At 25.0% G+C, this 23,792-nt stretch overlaps 8 protein-coding genes across 8 annotated transcripts; 4 read left to right on the forward strand and 4 right to left on the reverse strand.

The window, feature by feature from the left end:
* Window positions 1–298: 298 nt before the first annotated feature.
* On the forward strand, window positions 299–1,506 carry SRAE_2000263300 (Putative RNA methyltransferase family and Nucleic acid-binding, OB-fold domain-containing protein; the record flags this gene model as incomplete). Its single annotated transcript, XM_024653724.1, has 2 exons — window positions 299–389; window positions 428–1,506. 2 exons carry the CDS (start codon window positions 299–301, stop codon window positions 1,504–1,506), a joined length of 1,170 nt encoding a protein of 389 aa, XP_024507172.1.
* A 381-nt stretch (window positions 1,507–1,887) lies between these two features.
* Window positions 1,888–3,041, forward strand: SRAE_2000263400 (Phosphatidylserine decarboxylase proenzyme; the record flags this gene model as incomplete). Its single annotated transcript, XM_024653725.1, has 2 exons — window positions 1,888–2,022; window positions 2,067–3,041. 2 exons carry the CDS (start codon window positions 1,888–1,890, stop codon window positions 3,039–3,041), a joined length of 1,110 nt encoding a protein of 369 aa, XP_024507173.1.
* A 1,643-nt stretch (window positions 3,042–4,684) lies between these two features.
* Window positions 4,685–6,269, reverse strand: SRAE_2000263500 (Hypothetical protein; the record flags this gene model as incomplete). The annotated part of the gene is made up of 2 exons (XM_024653726.1): window positions 4,685–5,949; window positions 5,999–6,269. 2 exons carry the CDS (start codon window positions 6,267–6,269, stop codon window positions 4,685–4,687), a joined length of 1,536 nt encoding a protein of 511 aa, XP_024507174.1.
* A 3-nt stretch (window positions 6,270–6,272) lies between these two features.
* Window positions 6,273–9,013, reverse strand: SRAE_2000263600 (Hypothetical protein; the record flags this gene model as incomplete). The annotated part of the gene is made up of 4 exons (XM_024653727.1): window positions 6,273–6,284; window positions 6,945–6,955; window positions 8,461–8,596; window positions 8,741–9,013. 4 exons carry the CDS (start codon window positions 9,011–9,013, stop codon window positions 6,273–6,275), a joined length of 432 nt encoding a protein of 143 aa, XP_024507175.1.
* A 3,668-nt stretch (window positions 9,014–12,681) lies between these two features.
* Window positions 12,682–15,262, forward strand: SRAE_2000263700 (Hypothetical protein; the record flags this gene model as incomplete). The annotated part of the gene is made up of 2 exons (XM_024653728.1): window positions 12,682–13,520; window positions 13,588–15,262. The coding sequence occupies 2 exons, from the start codon at window positions 12,682–12,684 to the stop codon at window positions 15,260–15,262; spliced, it is 2,514 nt and encodes an 837-aa protein (XP_024507176.1).
* Window positions 15,263–15,906: 644 nt separating this feature from the next.
* On the forward strand, window positions 15,907–18,786 carry SRAE_2000263800 (Hypothetical protein; the record flags this gene model as incomplete). Its single annotated transcript, XM_024653730.1, has 1 exon — window positions 15,907–18,786. The coding sequence occupies one exon, from the start codon at window positions 15,907–15,909 to the stop codon at window positions 18,784–18,786; it is 2,880 nt and encodes a 959-aa protein (XP_024507177.1).
* A 395-nt stretch (window positions 18,787–19,181) lies between these two features.
* Window positions 19,182–21,024, reverse strand: SRAE_2000263900 (BTB/POZ-like domain and BTB/POZ fold domain and BTB/POZ domain-containing protein; the record flags this gene model as incomplete). The annotated part of the gene is made up of 3 exons (XM_024653731.1): window positions 19,182–19,672; window positions 19,716–20,366; window positions 20,415–21,024. The coding sequence occupies 3 exons, from the start codon at window positions 21,022–21,024 to the stop codon at window positions 19,182–19,184; spliced, it is 1,752 nt and encodes a 583-aa protein (XP_024507178.1).
* A 1,156-nt stretch (window positions 21,025–22,180) lies between these two features.
* On the reverse strand, window positions 22,181–23,755 carry SRAE_2000264000 (Glucosylceramidase; the record flags this gene model as incomplete). The annotated part of the gene is made up of 1 exon (XM_024653732.1): window positions 22,181–23,755. One exon carries the CDS (start codon window positions 23,753–23,755, stop codon window positions 22,181–22,183), a length of 1,575 nt encoding a protein of 524 aa, XP_024507179.1.
* Between the last annotated feature and the right edge of the window lie 37 nt (window positions 23,756–23,792).

A 23,792-nucleotide genomic window follows, 5' to 3' on the forward strand; every position in this document is an offset into this window, starting at 1 on the left:
ATTCTTCTTCTTTATTATCGTTCGTCAAATTTCACTTATGGGTTAAATTATTTAATTGGTAATAATAATAACAAGTAAATTATTTTTAACACAAAATAAAATTATTTTTATTCATGTACAAAAGTATTATTTTCAAGGTTACTAGCATTTACCAAACTACAATTGTACGTTGTATGATCTCTATCCCTAATGAATCTTTTTTACGTAAAAATCCATTTGGGAGATGACTCGGAAGCGTTTCCCCAATAGACATTAATTAGAAATGTTAAGATTTAAAAATAAATAATATTTTATTACAATGGGATCTCATAAAAAATCGTTGGATGATAAAAGCAATAAAATTGTTAAAAAAGTCAAGAACAAAAATGTTGAAGTTTCGTGGAGGAAAAGTAAGTTTTTTTAATTTAAATTAGTTTTTTATTTTTAGAACATGAAAAAATTTCTGCAAAGAAAGAGGAAAGTTTGTTAAAAATGAATCAGGAATTTTTAGAGCAAAAAGAAGAGAAAAAATCATTAAAAACTGTTAATGGCATTGATACTTCTAAATTTTTGGGGAAACAGTATCGTCCATATAACTTAACAATTGCAATTCCAGGTTCAATAATGAATAATGCTCAGTGCCCTGAGTTGATGGCTTATCTTGCTTCACAGGTAGCAAGAGCAGCGACGCTACATTGTGTTGATAAAGTTATTATTTATGATGAAACTAGTCAAATGACTGATCATCAGATTAAGTCTTATTTTTCTGGTGATTGGACAGGTGAAGATTATATAAAGGAAGACAATGTAGAGTGTAATTTTCATTTAGCAAGAATACTGGAATATTTAGAATGTCCTCAGTATTTAAGAAAAACCTTATTTCCAATGCAAAAACCATTAAAATTTGCTGGTTTAATGAATCCTCTTGATGCCAAGAATCATCTTCGTGCAGATGACTTATCTCTTCCATATCGTGAAGCAGTTATTCTAAAAGAATCAAAAAAGGAAGGTAAAGGTGAATTATGTAACATAGGTTTAGAGAAAAAATTAAGGTTAGATGAAAAATGTTATTTACCGAAAAATACTAGAATATCAGTAAAACTAAATAATATAGATAAACCAAATGATAAATATTATAAAGGTAATTTGACAAATCCAAGAACTATTCGAGAAACAGATGGTTTGTATTGGGGCTATAGTGTTGAAATTATGAAATCATTAAGTGAAGTTTTAAAGAATGACTACGATAATAAAATAGTAGTAACTGAAAATGGAGAACGCCCCCAGCGGGCGCGTTTTACTGTAACAAAGCAAAAAACGAATAATATTTTAGTTGTTTTTGGAGGTTTCAATGGTATAACAACTGCTTTAGAATCTGATAAAATGTTAGCATCAAAAAATCTTGGAGATTTGTTTGATAATTGTGTTACTTGCCTTCCAGATAGTGGATCAAATTCAATTCGTACTGAGGAAGCTATTCTAATAGCATTAACTGAACTTAAAAACAAATTTGACCGCGTTTTGTAGGTGTTGGCGAATAATGTACTCATATTTATGTTTTTATTATATATATCTTTTTGTTTTTATTAGTAATTTATATGTTAAAGGAAAACTTGAACTGCAGTGAAATATTTTTTTGTTTGATAAAGTAAGCAGTTCATAAGTATCACACTTTATATTATTAGTTACTTATTTTTCCATATAGAGACTAAAAGTGTGACATATAAACTGTGTTCTATCTTACACATTCATCTCAGTTTGCAATCTGAAATTAGTTTAATAAATTTATGTTAGTGAAAGAGAAATAATTTTAAAGACAACAACGGTACGTATCCGCTGAATAATATTTCATTTTAAAAACTTAAAAAAATGTTTTATGAATTTCTGATATTATTTTTACTTTTTGAGATGTTTTTATTTGGATTGCGTAAATTGTTTAATTCACGAATAAGTAAAAGATGCTTTTCTACGTGTAGTTTTCTTTCAAAAAAAGGGTGTATTAAAAAATCAGATAATCAATGGAGATCTTTATCAAGTCTAAATGTAAGTAAATAACAAAAAGTTACATTTTTATAATTTGTTTTTAGATAGAACCTCAACAAGAAAGAAAACAAAAGATAAGTAAATTTCGTTATATTTGTAGTGGTGTATTCTTTTTGGGAATATCTGGTATTGCGTATTCTTTTTTTACAGCTGATCAGCGACAAATTAAAGATCGCAAACATTATTATTCTGATTGGAAAATAAAATTGTATTCCTCATTACCATGGAATATAGTAAGCTCTAGTTTTGGAAGTCTTTCACGTACCACACTTCCGGTATTTCTTCGTAAATATGTTATCGGTTCTTATGCTTATATTTATGGTTGTCGTATGGATGAAGCTGTTGAAGAAGATTTTAAAGCATATTCTTCTCTGTCAGAGTTTTTCAATAGAGATTTAAAAGATTCTGTTAGGCCAATTTCCAAATGTACTCTTGTTTCTCCTTCTGATGGAAAAGTTTTGTGTTATGGGGAAATTACAAACGGAAAAGTTGAATATGTAAAGTCACATGATTATGATATAACAGATTTTCTTGGTCCAATAACATTTACCCCTAACGAAAATACTAAATTATATCAAATGGTTATTTATTTAGCACCGGGAGATTATCATGCATTTCATTCTCCTGCTAATTGGAAATGTACAGAACAAATTTGGCATCCTGGTCATCTTCTTTCTGTAAATCCTTCTGTATTATCTTGGATTCCTCATCTTTTTTGTATGAATGAAAGAGTAGTTATGTCTGGAACCTGGAAACATGGTTATTTTTCTATGACCGCTGTTGCGGCAACAAATGTTGGTGATATTCACTTAGTAAATTTCAATGAAAAAAGATTAAAAAGAAAAGACAGAGAGCATGTTCCATGTTGTAAAGAGTATACATCTGGAGAAAAAGTTGGAGAATTTAGATTAGGTTCGACAATTGTTCTTGTATTTGAAGGTCCTTCTGATTTAAAATTTGCAGTTCAAGCTGGAGATAACCTGAACTATGGACAAAGTTTGTTTGTAACAAATATATAATAATTTGAGTGTTGTTAATAAGCTCATTAACACAGAAATGTACTATAATTTTATAATAAATGTTATTTTTTTTTTTTAATAATTATGTAAACAAAAATATTGGTACATTAGTGCAGGTATTTTATGTAATTAATTAACTTTTTAATCGATGTTATACAGTTTAAGTGCATCATGAATCATTATTTCAATAAAATATATTTTATGTAATTAATTTGTTATTTTATAATATTTAATTTTCAAATGAGAAATATTTATTTAAGAAAATTTGCATTAGTGAAAAATGTAAACTAGTGTTTTGCATTAATAAACAAATAGAGAGAAATAATTATTCTAAAATAAAATTATTGGTCAAATTTGAAACGAGTATAAAATTAATAATTAGAGAAACTGAATTCATAAGTTATGCATAGTTTTTCTGTAATACAATATGAAAATTAATTATACTTTATATTTAAAACACCACCAAATGATTAAAATAATTGTCATAATTAACAATTTTTTATTTTACTTTAAAAATATATATTTTAATACAAAAAAAAAAGTAAAAAGGATTATGATTAATACTAACACAAATTTAACAAATACTTCGGATTTTGTTTATAATATTAAAATTTTTATTATGTTTAATATTAAAATTTTTCATATATTATTATGTACAGCTTAATTTTTATAAACTTCTATACGTTTCGATAATAAAAGTGGCTACTTATATTATTTTAATATAATTAATTTGTATTTCCAATAATTTTAGTATACAACTATATAAAAAATTCCATTTAGTTGTTATTAAGCTAATTAATTGTTTAATATATTCCATTCGTAATAATAATATAAATAGTGTTATCAAAGTCACATACAAAATTAATTTGGAAAACAAATTTGTAATATTATCATATTTACTAATTATTATATATAAGAAAACAATCAAAAATAAGCCGAGATAACAATTATAAATGAGATAATATTAATTTAAAATATATTTGTTTGTAATAATTTCACCTCTAAAATTTTAAAAAAATTATTATTTTGTAGTATAGCGAAAATATACAAAAAAAATATATCATCAATCTACTTTTAAACTTTTGTTAAAAAAGTTTAAGATTACAAGAAAGCAAAAATAGTAATTAAAAAGACTTTTATTATTCTTATATTTCAAATTATTTTCATCACTGATAAGCTTTTATTGGAATATTTTTGAGTTTAATAGCATGAATATATTATTCCACATGAAATGTACTATTAAAATGATGGACTATGTCGTAAAGAATCATTATTTTCTAAACAATGTAGTAAAAAAAAAAATTTTTTTTTTTGCTAAGATTTTTAACAAAGCAAATATTTTGAAAGATAAAGAAGTACATCTAACATTAGTGAAAAATCATGAAACCACTAATATATTGTATAATTTAGCGACAATTGACACAAAAAAATTACAATTAACAATAACAGTTATGATAGGCAAGTATAAAGAAAATTTTGAGTTAAAGTGAAGGCAATTTATAATATGTTACGTGGATCTTCTTAAATTGTCTATAAATTATGTTTTAAAAATTTCTACAGAAAAATATCTATGCCTATGAGATTAGTAAAAGAATATATATATATATATATAATAAATTAATTCCAATGATAAATTACCATTGTTAATTAGCAATTTTAATTTTTTTTAATGAATCACTCCAGGCATTTTGGAGGAATTTCACGTATTCATAATGTTCAGAGTTAATTTCCAATTTTAGAGTTTTTTTATTAACATTTCGAACTAAAGGAATTCTAAGCACCTGTTGATTTAAAGTTGTTACTTTCAAAAAGTTACAATCTGTTGTTAATTGATTTTTAGCTCTACTATTTTTATGTTGAGCAAGAACTTTTAAAACAGAAGGAGCAATTTTATCATCTGATTTGGATTTTTTATTTGACTCTTTAGTGACACGTTTTCTATCATTTTCAACAGAGGCTGGAAAAGAACTACTTATTGACCCGTCTTTATTACAACCATTTAAATTATTTTTAGGTCTAGCAATATGAGCCCATGTATTCTGAGAAGTCTGGGATAAATTGTTAGAAGACTTCCCGCTATTTTCTCTATCCTCAACTGTAGCTGATTGTTTAATAAAAGTTTTTGTTTCAACAGAAGATGTTTTATCAAAATTTTCCTTCTTACTGCTGTCACGATTATTTTTATTTTTTTGATTTGTATTATTACTATTATTACGATCAGTTTTCTTTCTCCCATCAAAACCACTATCAACATTTTTTTGTTTCTTATCATTAGAAACATTATTATTTAAAGTTTTCTTTTTATTTTTTGATACAACCATAAAATCATTTTCAGTTGAAGAGCCTTCATTCATAACAGGAAGTGTTGTTGAAACATCTATACTTTCACTACCTTTTGTTGAAGGAGAAATTGAACCTACATTTTGCGTAAGTTTACCATTTGATAATAAATTAACAGATACATCAACAGAAACACATTCACAATCTTCTTCGACTAATATATTATCAGATTTTTCACATTTTTGGTCTAACTCTTTAACAGATATGTCATTTTCATTATTTTTATCAACTCCAGTATTTTTTCCATGTTTATTTTTCTTTTTCTTGTTTTTTGTTTTCCCTGGTTTTTCAACTAATTCTGGTGTCTTTTCCTCTTCAGTAATTAATGTAATAACTTCAGAAACAGATTTATTACCAAAATAATTATCAATACTTTCAGGGATAAAAGTAACTGTATTTTCATATCTTTTTTTTGGTTTTTTTCCAACTTTTAATACTCTTTCAGCCTTTTTAGTGTATATTGTTTTTAGTGTAGAAGGACAACTAACTTGAATTCCTTCTGGTCCTTGTACATCACTGTGAACATAAGGAGAGTCTGTTGAAACAGGATTTGTATATAAACCAACGCCTACAAATTTTTTTTATAAAATATTTGTAAATAAAAATAAATCACTAACTATTAACAGATACTTCAAACTTATTCTTATTACACTGTCTTTGTTGTGCCTCTGGAACAGATCCATTTTTAATTTCTCTGCTTGGAGATATATTACTATCAATAAAATCAAGTTCAGTAGTTATACCATTTATTTGACAGCCAATAATAGTACCATTTAGTAATTTCATCTTACAAGAATTTTCATCATTCATTGGTTTCAACTCAATAACAGGATTGCCTTGTGTAGGCACTTTTATTTCAACACCATTTGCATTTATTTGTTGTACCATTTCTTAAATAAAAACCTAAATATGTAAAATATAATTATTAAATAAAAACAAAAATTGATTGAAGTTTAGTAAGAGATATAGCGAACAAAATGTTGAATGTAAAATATGTTTTAATAAAAATAACAAAATCATTAGACTAAATGTTATATATAAAATGTATATCATCTAAATTATAGAAACTCAATAATTATCATCAAATAAAAATCAATTTTACAACTATAAGATGCATCATCATCTAAAATAGTGATAAACTATAATAGCAATAAGCCAATATAATTACTTCAAAACTAACAATAGTAATTAAATACTCGTAATGTGGAATATTATTATTTTATCAGTAAAAATAATGAGAAAGAATTTGGAAAGAAAAAAAAAATATTACCGCTATGATTACAAACAAATGATGTAACTTTAAAATTATGTTATTAAACTAATGAAATTAAAAGTTTAAGTTAATATCTCCCATAAATAAATATTTCCTTATAGTTTATAAATTTTAATTAAAAAAAAAAACTACTTGAAAATTATATGCCCAATATAAGTAGTAATATAAAGGAGAAGTAGTGAATAATTATAATATATACAGGAAAATAGTAACTCATTTATATACTATTTCAAAATTATTTAAAGCTTAATAGTATATACATAAAATTTTGCTAAAAATTATTTTTTTACCTTTACAACCACTATAATGTATTAAAAATTATCTATTCTCCAATAATATAAAATACCAAATTTCTTATCATTAAAAAGAGAAAATCAACAAGAGATAATAGGATGATAATAATACTGAACATGTGCATATTTTATTTACGTATGTCATACTAATATCGAAATTACAAAGCATTTTAAAAAAACGATAAAATAATTTTTTTTTAAGCATTAAACACCATAACCTATATATATATATTTTATTGCATGTTTTAGAGAACTTTGTGATGATTGAAGAAAAAAAAACATTACCTAACTTAAAATATTTTGATTTAAATATAAAAATAACATCAAAAAATAGATAATTTTAACTTTCAAATAATAGTACAAATATAAATCGATCAACTTTCTTTCGTACTAGTCTCTATTAAAATAAAAAGCCAATATTTATAATACTAAATTTGACCATGTAATTGTTTATTTAAAATACTCAAAAAAAAAAATTTTTTTTATTTTTTTTACTTTTTATGTATGAATAAATCTATATCTTTAATATATATAAAGAGTGACCATCTTGTAAATTAAATAAGAGAAAACTAACACATTATAGTAATAATTCAAGGGAAAAATATACTCACACAAAATTTAAAAAAAAATATATATATATATATGTATATGATAAATTACTACTTTAAGCACTTTCCAATGTCAATATTAAATTGAACATGTTTCTCAGAATAAATAAAAAAAAAAATTTCCTCAATCTGTTAAAAATAATACTTTATAATAATAAAGATGTCTAAACAAATGCAAAGTCTAACGAAAGATTTCTAACGATTAATCTACTCTATAAAATATTATCTCCTAAATTAATTTCAACATAATTAATACGATGAGCACACTTATTTTCGATGACATAACGTGAGGATAACATGTAGAAAAAAAGAAACAAAAAACTTCCTAATAAAAATTTATTTAAAATATAACTGTCTTAATAAAACATTTTATAATGTAAATTTAAAGTATATAATAGAAAGATTAAGTATGATAAAAAGAACAAGCAATATTTGCGGCAAAATTGGAACATTATCAAGAATAAATATCATCTTTTCTAAAAAGTTTCCTTCCAAGATGCTGATACATCTTAACACTATTTGGTGAAACGTATACCACTGTGGGAAACAAGTTTAGAATTGGGCTTAAAATTCTTAACTTCTTAAAAATTTTTTTAATTGATTAAACTTTGCCATATTTATATATAAATTTTAATTTACATTTTTGTTAGTTTAATTTTTTATAAAAATGATAGTAATCTTATAAATTGTTTTTTAAAAATTAAAAGAAATCATATGGGTTAGAAAGAATGAGGTGGTATTTTTATAACTTTTTATTAAGCATTATAATGTTCGTCATTTTTAGTACGGAAATTTAATGTTTTTTTGCTTGTTATATTGTACTTCCCCTGATAATGGTGTTTTCCATCCAATGTATTGTTTTTCCATAATCTTTTTATAATATGTTAGAGTATAGTTTGAATTACATTTATTTACAGTGCAACAATCCCCACATGTAACCATATCTGTGCCGTAACTAACGCTTTCGCAATAATCCATACATCTTTCAGCACAATTTCTGGTGATCGATGAAAATGAATTCAACATTGTAGTAACTGTCGTCTATAAAAAAATTTTTTTACTATTAAAAAATATATTATTTATATGTTAAGGTTTTTTGTTATTTTATTTTTTGTAGTTATAATAAATTTTTTACAAAATTAAAGAATCAAAAATATTGGGTATAATGGCATAAACTACTCTTACCATACAAAATGATTCCCATGGGGCACAAGGTTTGATTGTATCTGAGTCATCTAATTTTAAGAGATTTTCATTTGAGCACCAATCATCTTTACTATCAGGGTCATAAACATCGCTATTAGAATGTTGACATGAGTAGCAAAAAAGTAGTGTTTTATTTCCAGTAGGGCCATGTATGTTTTTGGAACCCTTTTTAGAATCAATTATTCTTATATATAGTAAGAATAAAAACAATAGACAAATAATTATTGGTGATATTTTGATATATTTTATCATAATATTAATGTACTTATAAATATATTTTTTTAAAATTTTGTTATCTAAGGTAAATATTTTAAGAAGAAAATTTTCAAATATAAAGTATTATGTATTTAGGATATATTTCTGGTACAATTTTACGAAATTATTTTTTTTTTACTATAATTTTATATACTTAGAATACGAACTTCCTTTTTTACTTCTTTCTTTGAAACTATAATTAGTGTATCAATTTCCTATTACTTTGTATTCATACTTCAATTATCTTGTGTATGTTAAATAAACTTATGTGTTGTTATTTAATGCTAATTATTTTTATGCGACATTAATCATTAAATATAATTTTCTAATTGTCTTTTGATTAAATTTATTGTAAAAAGTACATTCATTATTTTCTTGATAACAGTAATATTTAATTTTGAAATTGATTGGTTTTGTAAAACTTTGTTCCTAACTTTTTGTTATATATAATATTCAATAAAATAGGGCAAAAAATTGGAATGTGACATAAGACTAGAAATGTTTTTAATTACTGAAGTTTTCTAATGAAATTATTTATTATTTGATTGTAAAGTCCACTTTAAAAGTAGTGAAAGAATTTTATTAATGGTTAAGTTTGCAACCTTATTTTCTTCATATAAACTAAGCTGTTCATAATTTTTTTTTTTTTTTACAACTAGGTTTAATTTATTATACCTTCTAAAAACATGATATTTTGTAAAATGTTTTTAAAACATGAATAATAATAATAAAATTAACAATTTATTGTTTTGTATTTTAATTATACATTTATTCCAACAAATTTAACTTTATTTTCATTCTCTTGGCGCGTTTTTCTTTGGCATCCATCTAAAATTTTTATTTCAGAAAAAAAAAAACCATATTATATTTTTTTTAATCTAAAAATACATTTTGCTTTCTATTTTTTTTCATAATAAATACTTATCATAACTTAACTATACATAATACATTTTATATATGTATTTTTTTTTGCCAAAAAAAAAAAGGAATAATTTTTTAATAAGAAATTCTTTACTTTCGTTACAATATTTAATCTATAACCTAAAGCTTGTATCATAGGATTGGGATAGAAAAAATTTTTTTATTATTTCTTTACGCCTAAATTGTTATTGGCAGAAAGATCTTTATTATATATATATATATGTTCTATAAAGAGTTTTATCTTTTTCTTTTTATAATATATTAAAGTCTCTAGCCTTGGCATAGTTGTCGAGGCCATAAATTTTTTTTTTTTTTTTAAAAAATGAATACATTTTATTTGTATATTCTTGAATTCTGAAGTAATATGTCATAAACTATATAACAAAACTTGGTTGCATCTATGCTTTTCTCTGCAATATGTAAGAAATTTTTATTGTAGTGTTAGACATTGCCGTTCAACTTTATCTATGCCAAAAAAAAAAAGCTTATGTAGTATAGTATTATTACAAACTAACTATTTTATGGCAAATTTTATCTGATTCACTTTTGATGTTGTGTGTTAATGTTATACATAGAGAGAAGATATGAATAATAACAATAATATTTTGTAGATAAAATGTGGCAAGGGGCGAATGTAGCGCGAATTGAAAGTCCCTTGCCATATGTCTTTTCTCTCTTCACAATTCTCTTTACATCTTGTTTGTATATATTTGAAAAGGAAAAATATATAAATTTTGTATGTATGTTTGCGTCCAAATATATTATAAGTAATATTTTTATAAAATGCTAAAGAAATGATGTACCAGCCGCCTAGTTTTTGTGGATACATAGCAACTGCTTTTATCATATATAAATATATAAATGTTATTGACAATCTTTTATTCTATGTCTCTCTTATTTCCTCTTTCTATTTTATATATTTATATTTTTCATGTTAATGAAATATGGCTTTCAATATAACTCTCTATATTTCCTATTCTATATACAACTTTATGTTTTTCTATATTTTATACCAACTGTATATATATATAATATTGGAAGACGTCTATACACACATGTATATATATATATATATATATCAGACTCAGGTCTCCTATGTATTATAATACTTTATAATGCTATTTCAACAAACTGAATGTGTTTACATAGTAAAAGCAATAGTCAAAGAGTTATTACAGAGATAGTAGGGTTCTCAGCTATACGAATATTTTATTTTCTCAATATATAATACTTTCAATATAATAATTCTATTCTCTATATTCTTTCCACTACTGTTCTATCGCATCTTTAAGTATTAGTTGTGCATAGATGACATTGACAAGCTGATACGAGCTACTTTGGTACTCTTCAGATGCTTCCACTGATATTTAGTAATATGGAGCATATCAGAAGAGAGAATCGGATATTTCATTGTATTGTTTGTTTTATACTCTCCTCTATTATTGTAATGTTTCTTCTCATTTTACTAAAAAAATTCTCTGCATTATTACAAAGTCGCGCTTGCTTTTGATGTAATATTTTCATAAATTAGTGAACAAAAATCTGGTGATAATTTTAAAGTTAGCGCAGTGTTTCTTTTTCTTCAACTATAATTTTTATATCGTAGTATATGATAAATATATATGTTCTTCATGTCTTAATCTTCTGTAACATACTCTATACTTTATATTTAAGTGAATAAGAATATATATATATATTTGTATTATATATATATATATAACTATTTCTCTAGTGATTGGGAACCACAGAAATTGAAAAAAAAAAATTAGACTCTCTGACTTGAAAGTACGGTTTTGTAACTTCATGCTTTTTATTATGTCAATACTTTAATTGTTACACCCAACCTTTTATGTCACCAATCATTAAATAATGATATTATTATGATTATGGTATAAACTTATATATATATATATATATATGTACAATAAAAACGAGATTGATTGCCAGAGGTGTCTTTAATTATTATTTCAATATTACTTGTGTATATGTTTATCTATCATTTGAATATATATTTAAAACGTGCTGAAATATAAATTTTAAGGCTATCGGCAATTCAATTTTACAATGACGAAAAGGAAAATTGATTTTACACATTAACTGGAATTACAAATATAATTATTTTTTTTTTTAGAAAACAACCTATTTATATTAGTTAAAAAAAGTTAGATGATCAAGTGATTCATAATATCAAGAACTACTTATGTTCTGATACCCCAAAATCTCATTCTCTTACTTTCATCCTCCTAGAGATATAACATAAACTATTATGGTACTATCTTTTCTTTATACCCACACCCAATCATTTTCTGCTTCTTTGGGTGAATTTTATGAATAGAGAGAAACAAGGTATATTTTAAGTTACCGTTTCTACATTAATTTTGTTTGATCTTCATACTGTTGATAAGCCATTATTATTAATGATTAGATTGTTAGAATTAGATTAGTTAAACCGGTGGTAAAATATATAAAAATGGTTTACAGTTTATATATAATTGCTCAAGAACCACAAATAGATATACAATTTTAAATTAAATCATTATCTATAATTCATATGTTAAAAGTTTTAATTACCTATTTAAATTGATAAAATATCATAAATACATTTATATGTCGAGTTATTTTCATGTGTACATATATATTTTGTCGTTTTGCCATTATATATAATAAAAAAAAAATAATAATTCTTCTTCTTCTAGCAATATTGTCATTCTGGAATTTTGGACCTTGAGATGAATATTTGAGCTATGAATGGCTCATATAATGGTCAATCAAATATAATTATTCAACAATCCAATTACATTAATGATTCCTTTTGTTCTGGAACAGATGATGAAATTCCACCAATATCATCAAATAATAGTATTCAGATAACTTCAAATGGTTCTGGAAATGATATTTCATTTAATATAAACCATGTTATACAGTCAGGAAATCATATGAATGGAAATTCAATTTTACACCAAACACATCATAATCAAAATATTTATGAATCTTCAAATTCATTTCACCAGTCTTATCATCATATTTCTGAATATCAAGATGATACTACAATTCCAAGTACTTCAAGTAGTATTGGACTTCAATATACATCTGTTGATAGTAATCCAACCTCAAATGGAAACATTATAACACTTAATTCTATTACAAATTCTCAAATTCTTCATAATTCATCTTCACATCAAATTATATTGACATCTCCTAAGGAAGAATCATCAACAATTGTTCAAAAATATGAAACATCTGGAGAAATAATTCCTGTCAATAGAAATAATAACATTAATGGATCATTATCCATTGCCACCTCAACATACTTAGAACATCATCCAAATAGTATTTTATTATCTTCAAATGATATTGATAATAGCAATCATCATCAAGTATCAGATTCTAATTATGTTACAACAACATCACAATCTCATATTTCTACTGGACCTACGTATTACCTAGAAACAGTTAAAAATTCTCCAATTGTAAGTGGTCCAGTAAATGGGAATCATGTGGTGTACAGAACTCTTACTAGTATTTGTAACAATAACCAAAATATGAAGCACAATTCAATATCAAGTGGAAGAGATAATATATGGTGAGGTTTTTTTTTTATATTATTTCAATAATCAAAATATTATAAATTTTTTAACTAATTTTTATAGTTTTAGTTTAAAAAATTCCAATAACAATTCTATACAACATGAAGGAGGACAACAATCTAATTTGATTTGTAATAATTGCAATATTGGAAATAATTTTAATAGTAATACTAATTTAAGACCATTTAATAATAATAATAATTATGAAAAAATACAACAAAATATTAATCAAGACTGTGAAAGAATATTAAAAAAGAATATCCATAAAATTACATTAAAAAATAATAAAAATTTAGAAAGAATAGAATATGTTTCTTTTTCACCTTCTGATTTAAATATAATAGTTAGTAACAATGATGGTATTTCTCAAAAGATATCTAAAAGTGAAAGTATTGAAAAAGAAATGAGTGGTTATATAGATGATAGTCAAAATGTTGAAAAAATAATTCCAACGGAAGATAATAATATAGGTATGATAAAAAATTCAAATAAAAAAGAAAAGTTTAGTCAAAGTAAGGTTACTACGTTAGATGAAGATCATAAAAAACAGAATATGGCAAAACAACAAAAATTAGAAGCAAAACGTGCTAGGCAAGCAGAAGTTGCTAGAAAAAGATATCATAATTTATCAGAAGAAGAGAAAAAAGAGTTAAACAAAAAAAGAACATTTGCTCAGAAAATGAAAAGACAAAGAGATAAAGAAATGATGGAGTTAGATAATATACTTAGACAAAGTAACGATATTATTGAAGATCCTGAAATAAATAAAATTTTGAAAAGTAAAAAAATGAGAGCTCGATGGGCTGAAGCTGCCAGAGCAAGATATCATAGAATGACACCTGAAGAAAAAAAAACTTATAATTTAAAACGAAGAATGAAACAACTTTCTTCTACTGTTCATGAAAATGAAGAGATGACACCTGAAGAGAAACAGAAAATATTACAAAAAAATTTAAAAGAGCAGAATGCTAAAAAAGCTGAGGCTGCTAGATTGAGATATCATGCAATGACAGATGAAGAGAAACGTGCTTATAACAAAAAGAGAACTGAGGCTTTAAGAAAAAAACGTGATGAAGAGGAGAAATTATTATCAATACCAGTTAAGAATATAACTAAAGATACATGGGAAAAAGCACAAAAAATATTAACAAGAAATGAAAAAAGAGCAGCTGCTGCTAGATTAAGATATCAAAAGATGACACCAGAAGAAAGAAGATTATATAATCGAAGGAAACCAAAAAATCATAGTTCAAAGAATAGTGAATTTGGGCACTCTGAAAGTTTAAATGATGAACAATTATCTTATGATGAACGTTCCGACAAGACATTTTCAATGAGTAGTAGTATCGACTGTAGTTTAGAAGAGAATGACGTTCTTCTTAATATTGAAAAAGATGTTATAAGGCGTACTCATATAGCCAAACAAACTCTTATACGTCAAAATAATTATAATATTCAAAAAAAAATTGAAAAAAGGATAAGTAATTCTAATTCTAATATTAATAATCATTCAAATTATACTTCACAAATTCATCAATCATGTGAAGATCAATTGATATTAAATGATCTTCATCCACATTCCATGTCAGAAAGTGATATAGTATATTCACAAGATGGATTTGTTCAAATACTTCCTGAATCATTATCCATAGAATCCAATGTTTTGGAAAATTATCAATCTTCTCCAATGTCAAGTCAAACATATCATCATGATGAATCTAATTTAATAGATTTATAAAAAGCATATATTAAATAGACAGGAAAATCAGTTATCTCTTTATGGTGATGTAAGAAGATATGTTTATTTTAAAATTGGAAATCTTGTTATAAAAATATTCCCTTGGTACTTTCATTTAGATTAATCTTTCATTAATATTATTACCAGTAATTTAGTAGTAGTTAATATCGATCTCAAAATAATGTGTCTTTTACGGCATAAAAGGATTTTATTTCTACAAATAGCAAATAAATTGAGATTGGAAAAAATATCTTAAGACATGATATAAAAAGACATCTTACATTTACAACATGTATACTTGGCATAAGAACTTTAAAAAAAAATATTTTTTTTTTAGACGTCTAGTATATGTGATTTTTTTTTAGGAAAATATGAATATCATTATCTATTTTAATGCCATAGTTTTATTCGCGGTTATTATTTTTCAATTATATATTATATTTTTATACAATTACATATTTCTTTATAATATTATATATATACATATATATACATTTCGTATTTTTAAAATGACACTTAAAATATATTTTCATTTGTCATTCATATTATTTTAATTATTTATTATGATGTTTGCTATCATCAAACTAATACCTTTGAATTTTTGTTTTTTTTTTATTCTTTTTAAAATTATTTTAGATGTTAATATGAATCATAGCACTATATCTGGTGCAACATATTATACCACATCTGTTGTAGATTCAGATTCCGGGTCACCGACAGAAAATGGCACACTTCACTTTCAAAGTATGACTCCAGTTACGTATACTTCAAATAATGAAACTAATTATTATACGACAACTCAAGCATCTGTTTATGGTTCTCCTGTAATGTCAAATGGTGACAAAAATGAATATGTTGTGATATCAAATAACTCATTGCATGGTGACAATGGTCATCATATCAATAGTCATTCCGTTATTCATTGTCATGATATTAAAGAAGACGTGGATTCGATGGGTATGGGAAGATCTCAACATTTAGAAATGGGAGGAAATGGGAATGGTTACTTAGTACAACAACCAACCACAAGTCATGGAATGATTCATCAAGGTGGATCACAAAATGATTTATATGATTATTTTGTTGAACAAGGAAATTCTAATCATGAACTTATAATGCAAGGAAATCATTTATCTGGTGATAATCACCTAGATCTAGGATTATCTAATGAAGATTCGCTGGGAAGTAATAGTGGTTTATATCATGATGAGTTAAATTCAAATACACATCACTCTGAAAATACAAGGAATAGTTATGATATGGATGATGATATGAAACATGAAGAGGGAGGTGTACTAGAGGAACAGCGAGCAAAAGAAGTTGAAGAATTAGAAGATATTTTACGAAAATCTAATGATATTCAGAGAGATGTTACAATATCAGATATTAAAAAAAGCAAAACACAAAAATCACCGAATGTAGGTAGAAAAAAAAGGCTTTCTTTGTCTACCGTTGAAGAAAGAGCTAAAGAAAAAGGTCTTGATCCTGAAGCATTAAGGATACAAATAGTACAACAAAATGCAAAAAAGGCAGAAGCTGCAAGAATGAGATATCACAGAATGAATCCTGAAGAAAAAAGAATATACAATCAAAGGAGAACTGAAGCTTTTAGAAGGAGGCGTATGGAAGAGGAGATGCTTCTTAGTACACCAGCAGGAAGAATATCACAAGATGCATTAAAAAAAGCTCAACAAATAATGATGCGTAATGCAAAAAGAGCTGAATTGGCTAGATTACGTTATCATAAAATGACGCCAGAAGAACGAAAAGCATATAATCAAAGAAGAAGTAATGCTAAAAGAAAACGTTCATCTTCTTTAGCCACTTCTCAGGGTGGTGCAAGTGTAAATAGTCAAGATTTTAGTATAAATAGTGATGCTGGAAATAATAGTGAAGATAATAGTTATAATATTAGAACAAATGAACAAAATATTAGTAATTCTCAAATGGTTAAGTCTGAAATTAAAGCAGAAATTAATGAACATTCAAATCTTAATGAAAATAATTCCTGTAATAAAATTTCAACAGGAAGGATTAAACAATGCTCATTTGATTTTCCAGAAGGGATTTGCATATTTGAAGATACACTTCGCTCTCTAGAGGAAGATGTTATTCGCCGTACTCAGTTAGCAAAAGATGCCTTAATACGTAAAAAGGCACAAGAACCTTCTAATATAGGGGAAAGTAATACTAACAAACAACAAGATCTCAATATATCAATAGAAGAAGAAGATGATGATGAACAACTTCAACATCAACTTATAAACCAACCCGGTTCTCATAATACGGTTATGATGCATCAACAACCAGTACAAATGGGTCATATGAGTCAAATACCAGTACAACAAAACATTCCAGTACAAACTGCTCAAATAGTTACTGTTGATGGGCAGAATGGCCAACAATACGCTAATTTACCTCCTGGGGCACAAGTAATAATTTTAGGTCATAATCAGCAATTTTTAACTACTGATGACTTGGGTCATGGGACAACTGTTCTTCAAGACGGAACTAAAATAATACCTGTTACTCCTTCCAATCAACCTCAAACAGTTTATATTCAACATTTAGAAAATGGACAAATTATTCAGACAATTGAACCTCCACCAATGCAAGTAATTCAAATGACTGATGTAAATGGTCGTATTATTCAACAACCGCTTACTGTTATGCCAATAAGAGGACAACAACAACCTTTAGCTTTTGAACAGCAAGGTAATATTATAATTCATCAATCTCCCATTTTAGACAAAAATCACCATGATGTTCAGGGAGATGGTAGAGTTAGAAATCATATGTACCAAGATATACAAACATCTCATCAAAATACGATTCATATAAATAATAGGCATCAAATGCAAATTATTGAAATGAAAAATGACTGTGAAGAGGATACAATATCGCCTATTATTGATCAAGTATGTGTAGATGCTGCAAATAATGATAGAAGAAGTGCAATAACTGATGAAAAAAGTGAAAAATTGGCTGCACAAAGAGCCAGGAGAGCTGCTAGAGCAAGGCAGCGTTATCATCAAATGTCTGATGAAGATAGGAAAAAATTTAATGCTAAAAGGGCTATTGCTTTAAGAAAAGCAAGACAAAGAGATGAAGAATTATGCCAATTATATGATGCTGCTCAACAAACAGGAGCTGTTATAGATGAAAAAACTATGCAAGAAATTTTAGAAGCTCAACGTCGAAGATCACGAAGAGCTGAGGCAGCGAGACTAAAATATCAAAGGATGACTGTGGAAGAGCGTAAAGAATATAATGCTATGAGAGATGCACAAAGAAGGCAACGAAAACGTCGTTTAGAAGAACAACAACTAAAAAGTGGAGATGGAAGTGGTAGCATGGAATTGCTAGATAACCAGCATCATGATGATGACCATGACTTGTCTGATCTGCATGATGATTCAATAATTGGAGATGATAATCATGTTAGTAATTCAAATGAAATGCCAATAGTATATACACAGTATGAAGTTTATGATAATCAAATGCAATCAAATTGGGATGCCTAAAAAATAATAATAAAAGCAATGATACTTTATTGGCTGCCAAAATAAGATCAGGTTGATAATTGGTTATATTCATTTACAATTATATTAATTAAAAATTATGTTTAATGTAAATCCCTAGAAAATAGTATTTAGAATTTTTGTTAAAATGAATGTTATATATGCTCTTTAGATATTCTACTATTGTTATTTTAATATCTATTTTATCAACAACCAACTTGGTTTTGATTGTACATTATGTAATATTTAATATTAAGTAGTATTGTAATAAAATGTTGTAAATATATATTTTTATTAGTTGTTAAGAAAAAAAAAAGTTATAGGAATGAAGTAGAGATAGTAATTAATAATACAAATTTAAATAAATATACAAATATTATATATTGCTACACTTAATTTTAAAACCCTGGACGCCTAATTAATGTATAATATTGAGTAGCAAATTCTGAAAAATTTGGAGTATCATATAATTTATTTCTTATTTCTGTCCAATTAGCTTCTTTATCTGGAGTATAACATAAAATTACCTCTTGAAGTTGTTTATATTCTGAACGTTTTTTAATAATAAAAAAATGCATTAAACCATTGACAATTTCAAGAGCCACATTTAATTGAGTATATTCTACATATGGTTGTTTAAAATTACACCACGTTTGTTCTTTCATATCATAACAATATCCTTTAACTGTTTTAAGAGTATCTTTTTTTAACTGTTTTCCACTTTCTTCTCTTTGAGGTTTTTGAATAAAAAAAAGTGTAGAATTATAATTACAAAAACAACATGGATCAATCATTTCACTAGGATCTTCTAGTATTTCTTTTTCACATGTAGTAATATTAACACGAAAAAATATTGGTTCATTATTTATTTGTCTATTGGTTAGAAGAACTAAAGAATATAATAATTTTAAAAAAAAAAAACATTAACTTACAATATATATAATCTTCACATTCAAAAATAAAATAATCATTTAATTCACGTCTACCTAAATCAAAATACATCTTTTTTAAAGTATAATTTTGAAAACAATCATTTTGTGGTTCAAATAATATATCTACATTTTTTGAGGCATCATAATACCTTCGAGATTGTTGAAAAATTTGAAATTCAAGATTACAATCATAATTTAACCGATTAAATTCTCTAATATTACGTGGATGTATTATAACAAGAAATCTATCCTTATAAGGAATAATTTTATGTTTAACATTATATTCTATAGGAATATCAAAATAAAAAAATGGTCGTTTTTCATTTCCAATTAATTTTAAATAACATGCAGTATACCCAATATTATCATATAAAAATACAAATATTTCATTACCACTTGTAAAAATTTTACTTACTAGTGTATGTTCAGATCTAAATTCAAATTCTGATAAATTACCATAACCACCTATTCTATTTAATACAAGTTTATTATTAGATCCATTACAAACTTCTAATACAGCATAAGACATTGGTACATCATATCTATATTTTAATGTACCTAATGTAAATCTTTCTTCCTCATAATTACAATTTCCATCTGATTGTTTAAGTTTATATAAATAAAGAAGGCGTTTCATATCATAAAAATCTTCTAAACTATTACAATATAAATATTTTCCAATTTCTATCAAATACCCACTATCAAATATCGAAGTATTCTCATAAAATGCACGTGTTTTCATTATTTTTGGAAAAAAATATTTTATATAATCAACAAGGCGATTTAAAAAAGTACTTTCTACCATAAAGTATGTTGCAAGTTTATATAAATCTACTACATTTTCCAAATTAAAAGAAATACGTTTACCATAAAAATATTTCATTATATGTAAAAAATGTTTAGCTGAGTGTCCTTCAATTTCAACTACTTCTTCAAATTCTTTTCCATCAAATTTAAATCTTAATTCAAAATATTTAAAAAAATTTGTTAAAAATTCTTTTGTTGCGACTAAACTACCATCAAAAAAAACAAGTTGAATAAAGTTATCTTTTCTTTCCATATATTTATTTTCAAATGCATCCTCAAATGAAAGGTTATAGGTATAAAGATAGTATAAAAATGAGGAACGTCCTAAGTCATAATATTTTTTAGGTAATTTATCTCCAGACAAGTACATTTCTGAATGTTCTAATTCAATTGGTGTAAGACAATGCCCATCTTTTTCTATAACATCAATAACTTTCATAAAATATTCATCTCTTGAAGATAAGTCATATCCAATAGTTTTAATCTCACTATTCTTAGACATATTATTTTAATATTAAAAAAAAAAAAATTTGGTAAATAATATTTTGTCAAGAAGTGGATGTATAAATTGTAAAATGAATTTTTAATAATAAATGAAAAACAGTACATTAACTTTATATTTTTGGAAAAACAAATAGTTTTCGCTTGAAGACATTATAATCTCTAAAAAAAATATTTTTATGTACTTAAGAAGATTCTTTATAGCTATTTTTTTAACAATTTATTTAATAACAAGTTTTTTTTATAAATTTATTTTAAGTTAATACAAAAAAAAATATTTATAAATGTATATATTTAAAAAAGGAAAAAAAATATATTTTTTTAAGAATATTAGTAATTTACATATAAGTAAAATTGTTTTTTTTTAAAATTTAAATATTAAGATAAAAAGTTTTCACTAATAGAATTAAGTTTTAGTATTTTTCTTTTCAAGGTTGATAGTTGAAATGAATTTAATTTTAACGCCCATCAAATAATTTTAAATTAGGATGGTGTTATTATAAATATACACATAGTGTGATATATATAGATTATGATAGGCATATATACAAATCAATTTAAAAAGTATTAAATGTCAGTTTGATAGTATGTATTAATAAAAAAACACATTGATAATAAGAATAAAATAATAAACATTTATTTAAAAAATGATAATAATTTTCATGATACAGAAACTTAAAAAAAAATTTATAATATGTTATACAAAGTTGTTGTTTTTAATGTAACTTTATAATAAAATATTTTTTTAATAGTATTAGAAATATTTTTTTTGTTGGTTATACTTTTTTAAACGAAATTACAAACATAATTTTCAATAATTATTAACAAATGTTTTAGAAAAAGTATATTTATGGTAATAAGAACTATAAATACTAAAATAGTTGTTAAGTTTTACAGCTTTTCATAATAAAAAAAGTAATCTTACTGATGAGAATTTAATTTTCAAAATATTTTATTATTAATAACTATATATCTTAACATTTTTGAATTAATTTTTTTATGTTGTTGAAAGTAAATTTATTAATACAAATGTTAACAATTTAAATATTTAAAAATATATTATGTAAAACATAAAATGATTGCCGGCAAACATAAAATAAATTGTAACTTTTATTTATCTTTTTTAAATAATAGAAAAATTACAAATGTTAAAATTGTTAAATCCAAACAATTGTTTTGAATGAATATTTTTCTACTTTTACAACTCCTATATTTATGTTAATAGAACTTAAACTATTAAGTTTAATATTTAAATCTTTTTCACTTTTATTTAAAATAATTAAAACTTTGCTTCCATCTGGGTTTTTAAAAGCAACAAAATCAAATTCATGTAGTTTATTTTCAATGGTACTATCTATTCTAACAGCATCAGGTTTAACAAACTTTGAAATATGTGCTAATGCATAAAAACTAGGGTTTTTATAAAATGTATCTTCTGATTTGTTAATTAATATTGGAGAGTCAACATTATTTTTGGCCCATGTTGGTCCACCAGTCATGTCTAATGCCAAATTCCAATCTGTCCATCCACTAACATAATGATTGATGTCATCAATGATACTGAAAAGATAAGCTTCTCCATGTATCCAGTATCCAGGTTTTGGGCCTCTGTCTAAAATTGTCCATCCATTACAAGCTTCTGTGGCTAAAAGAAATTTAGTCTTATGCCTTTCATAAGTTGTTTTTATATTATTAACAGGAAATTCATCCTGATACCAATGAATTGCAATACCATCAATATACTTTTCAGCATCCTTGTCTTCTAAGACAACATCTGCCCAGTATGGAAGAACCTCTCTGTCGTCATCGAGTATCATAATTTTTGTATCACTAAACTTAGGATGATTTTTTAATTTTGGTCCTAAATATAATTTAATAAAATCTCTTTGAGTTTCTGGTGTAAATAACATTGTTTGCCATCCATAAAAAGGATCTAAACCACTTGTAGGTTCATTTTGTCCTGTAACACCCCAAAATGGTATATCATAAGATAGGTAGGCTTCAAGAAATTTTACAAAATAATTTCCCCATGTTTCATAGAAAGGTCCAGGAATTTTTCCTTTCAATGGTGCTCCACCTTTCATTTTACCATTTGTTTTCATCCACCCACCGGCACTCCATGGTGAGGCAAATAATTTAATATTATTTTTTGTCAATTCTATAGCTTTTTTAATAAATGGAATTTTTAATTCAAAATCTTCTACAGTTAAATTAAAAGTTTTTAATTCAAAATCATTCTCAGTATCACAATATGAATATATTCTTTCTGAAAAGTCGGTACTTGCCATTGGTACCCTACCAATAGTATATTTACTTCCTTTGTCAGAAAAATAACTATTCATCAAGTTTTTTTGAGTATCCAAACTAAGACTATTCATATTTATACCAAAAGAATCTGTAAAAGCACCACCAAAACCAATTATTTTTTGATATTGTATTGTTGTATTAATATTTATAATAGCATGAACCTCTGAATCATTAAGATTATCTCCTTTAAGTTGAAATGTCTTTTCAAATCTTTTACCCTCTTTAGTTGATGTAACAATACCTATAGATGAAATCAATTGACTTGGCAAAAAATCATCATACTCATCACAATAAGTACTATTACAAACACAAACAATTTTCAAATCATTTTCTTTTCCAAAATATTTAGGAGAACATGATTTATCTCCTAACAAAAATTTAAAATAAACTAGTAAAATGAATAGAAAATAAAATTTATTTGACATTTTTTCTCTCTACCAATGGATGTAAATATTTTTAAGA

The sequence above is a fragment of the Strongyloides ratti genome, assembly GCF_001040885.1.
Source record: "Strongyloides ratti genome assembly S_ratti_ED321, chromosome : 2".
NCBI lineage: Eukaryota > Metazoa > Nematoda > Chromadorea > Rhabditida > Strongyloididae > Strongyloides > Strongyloides ratti.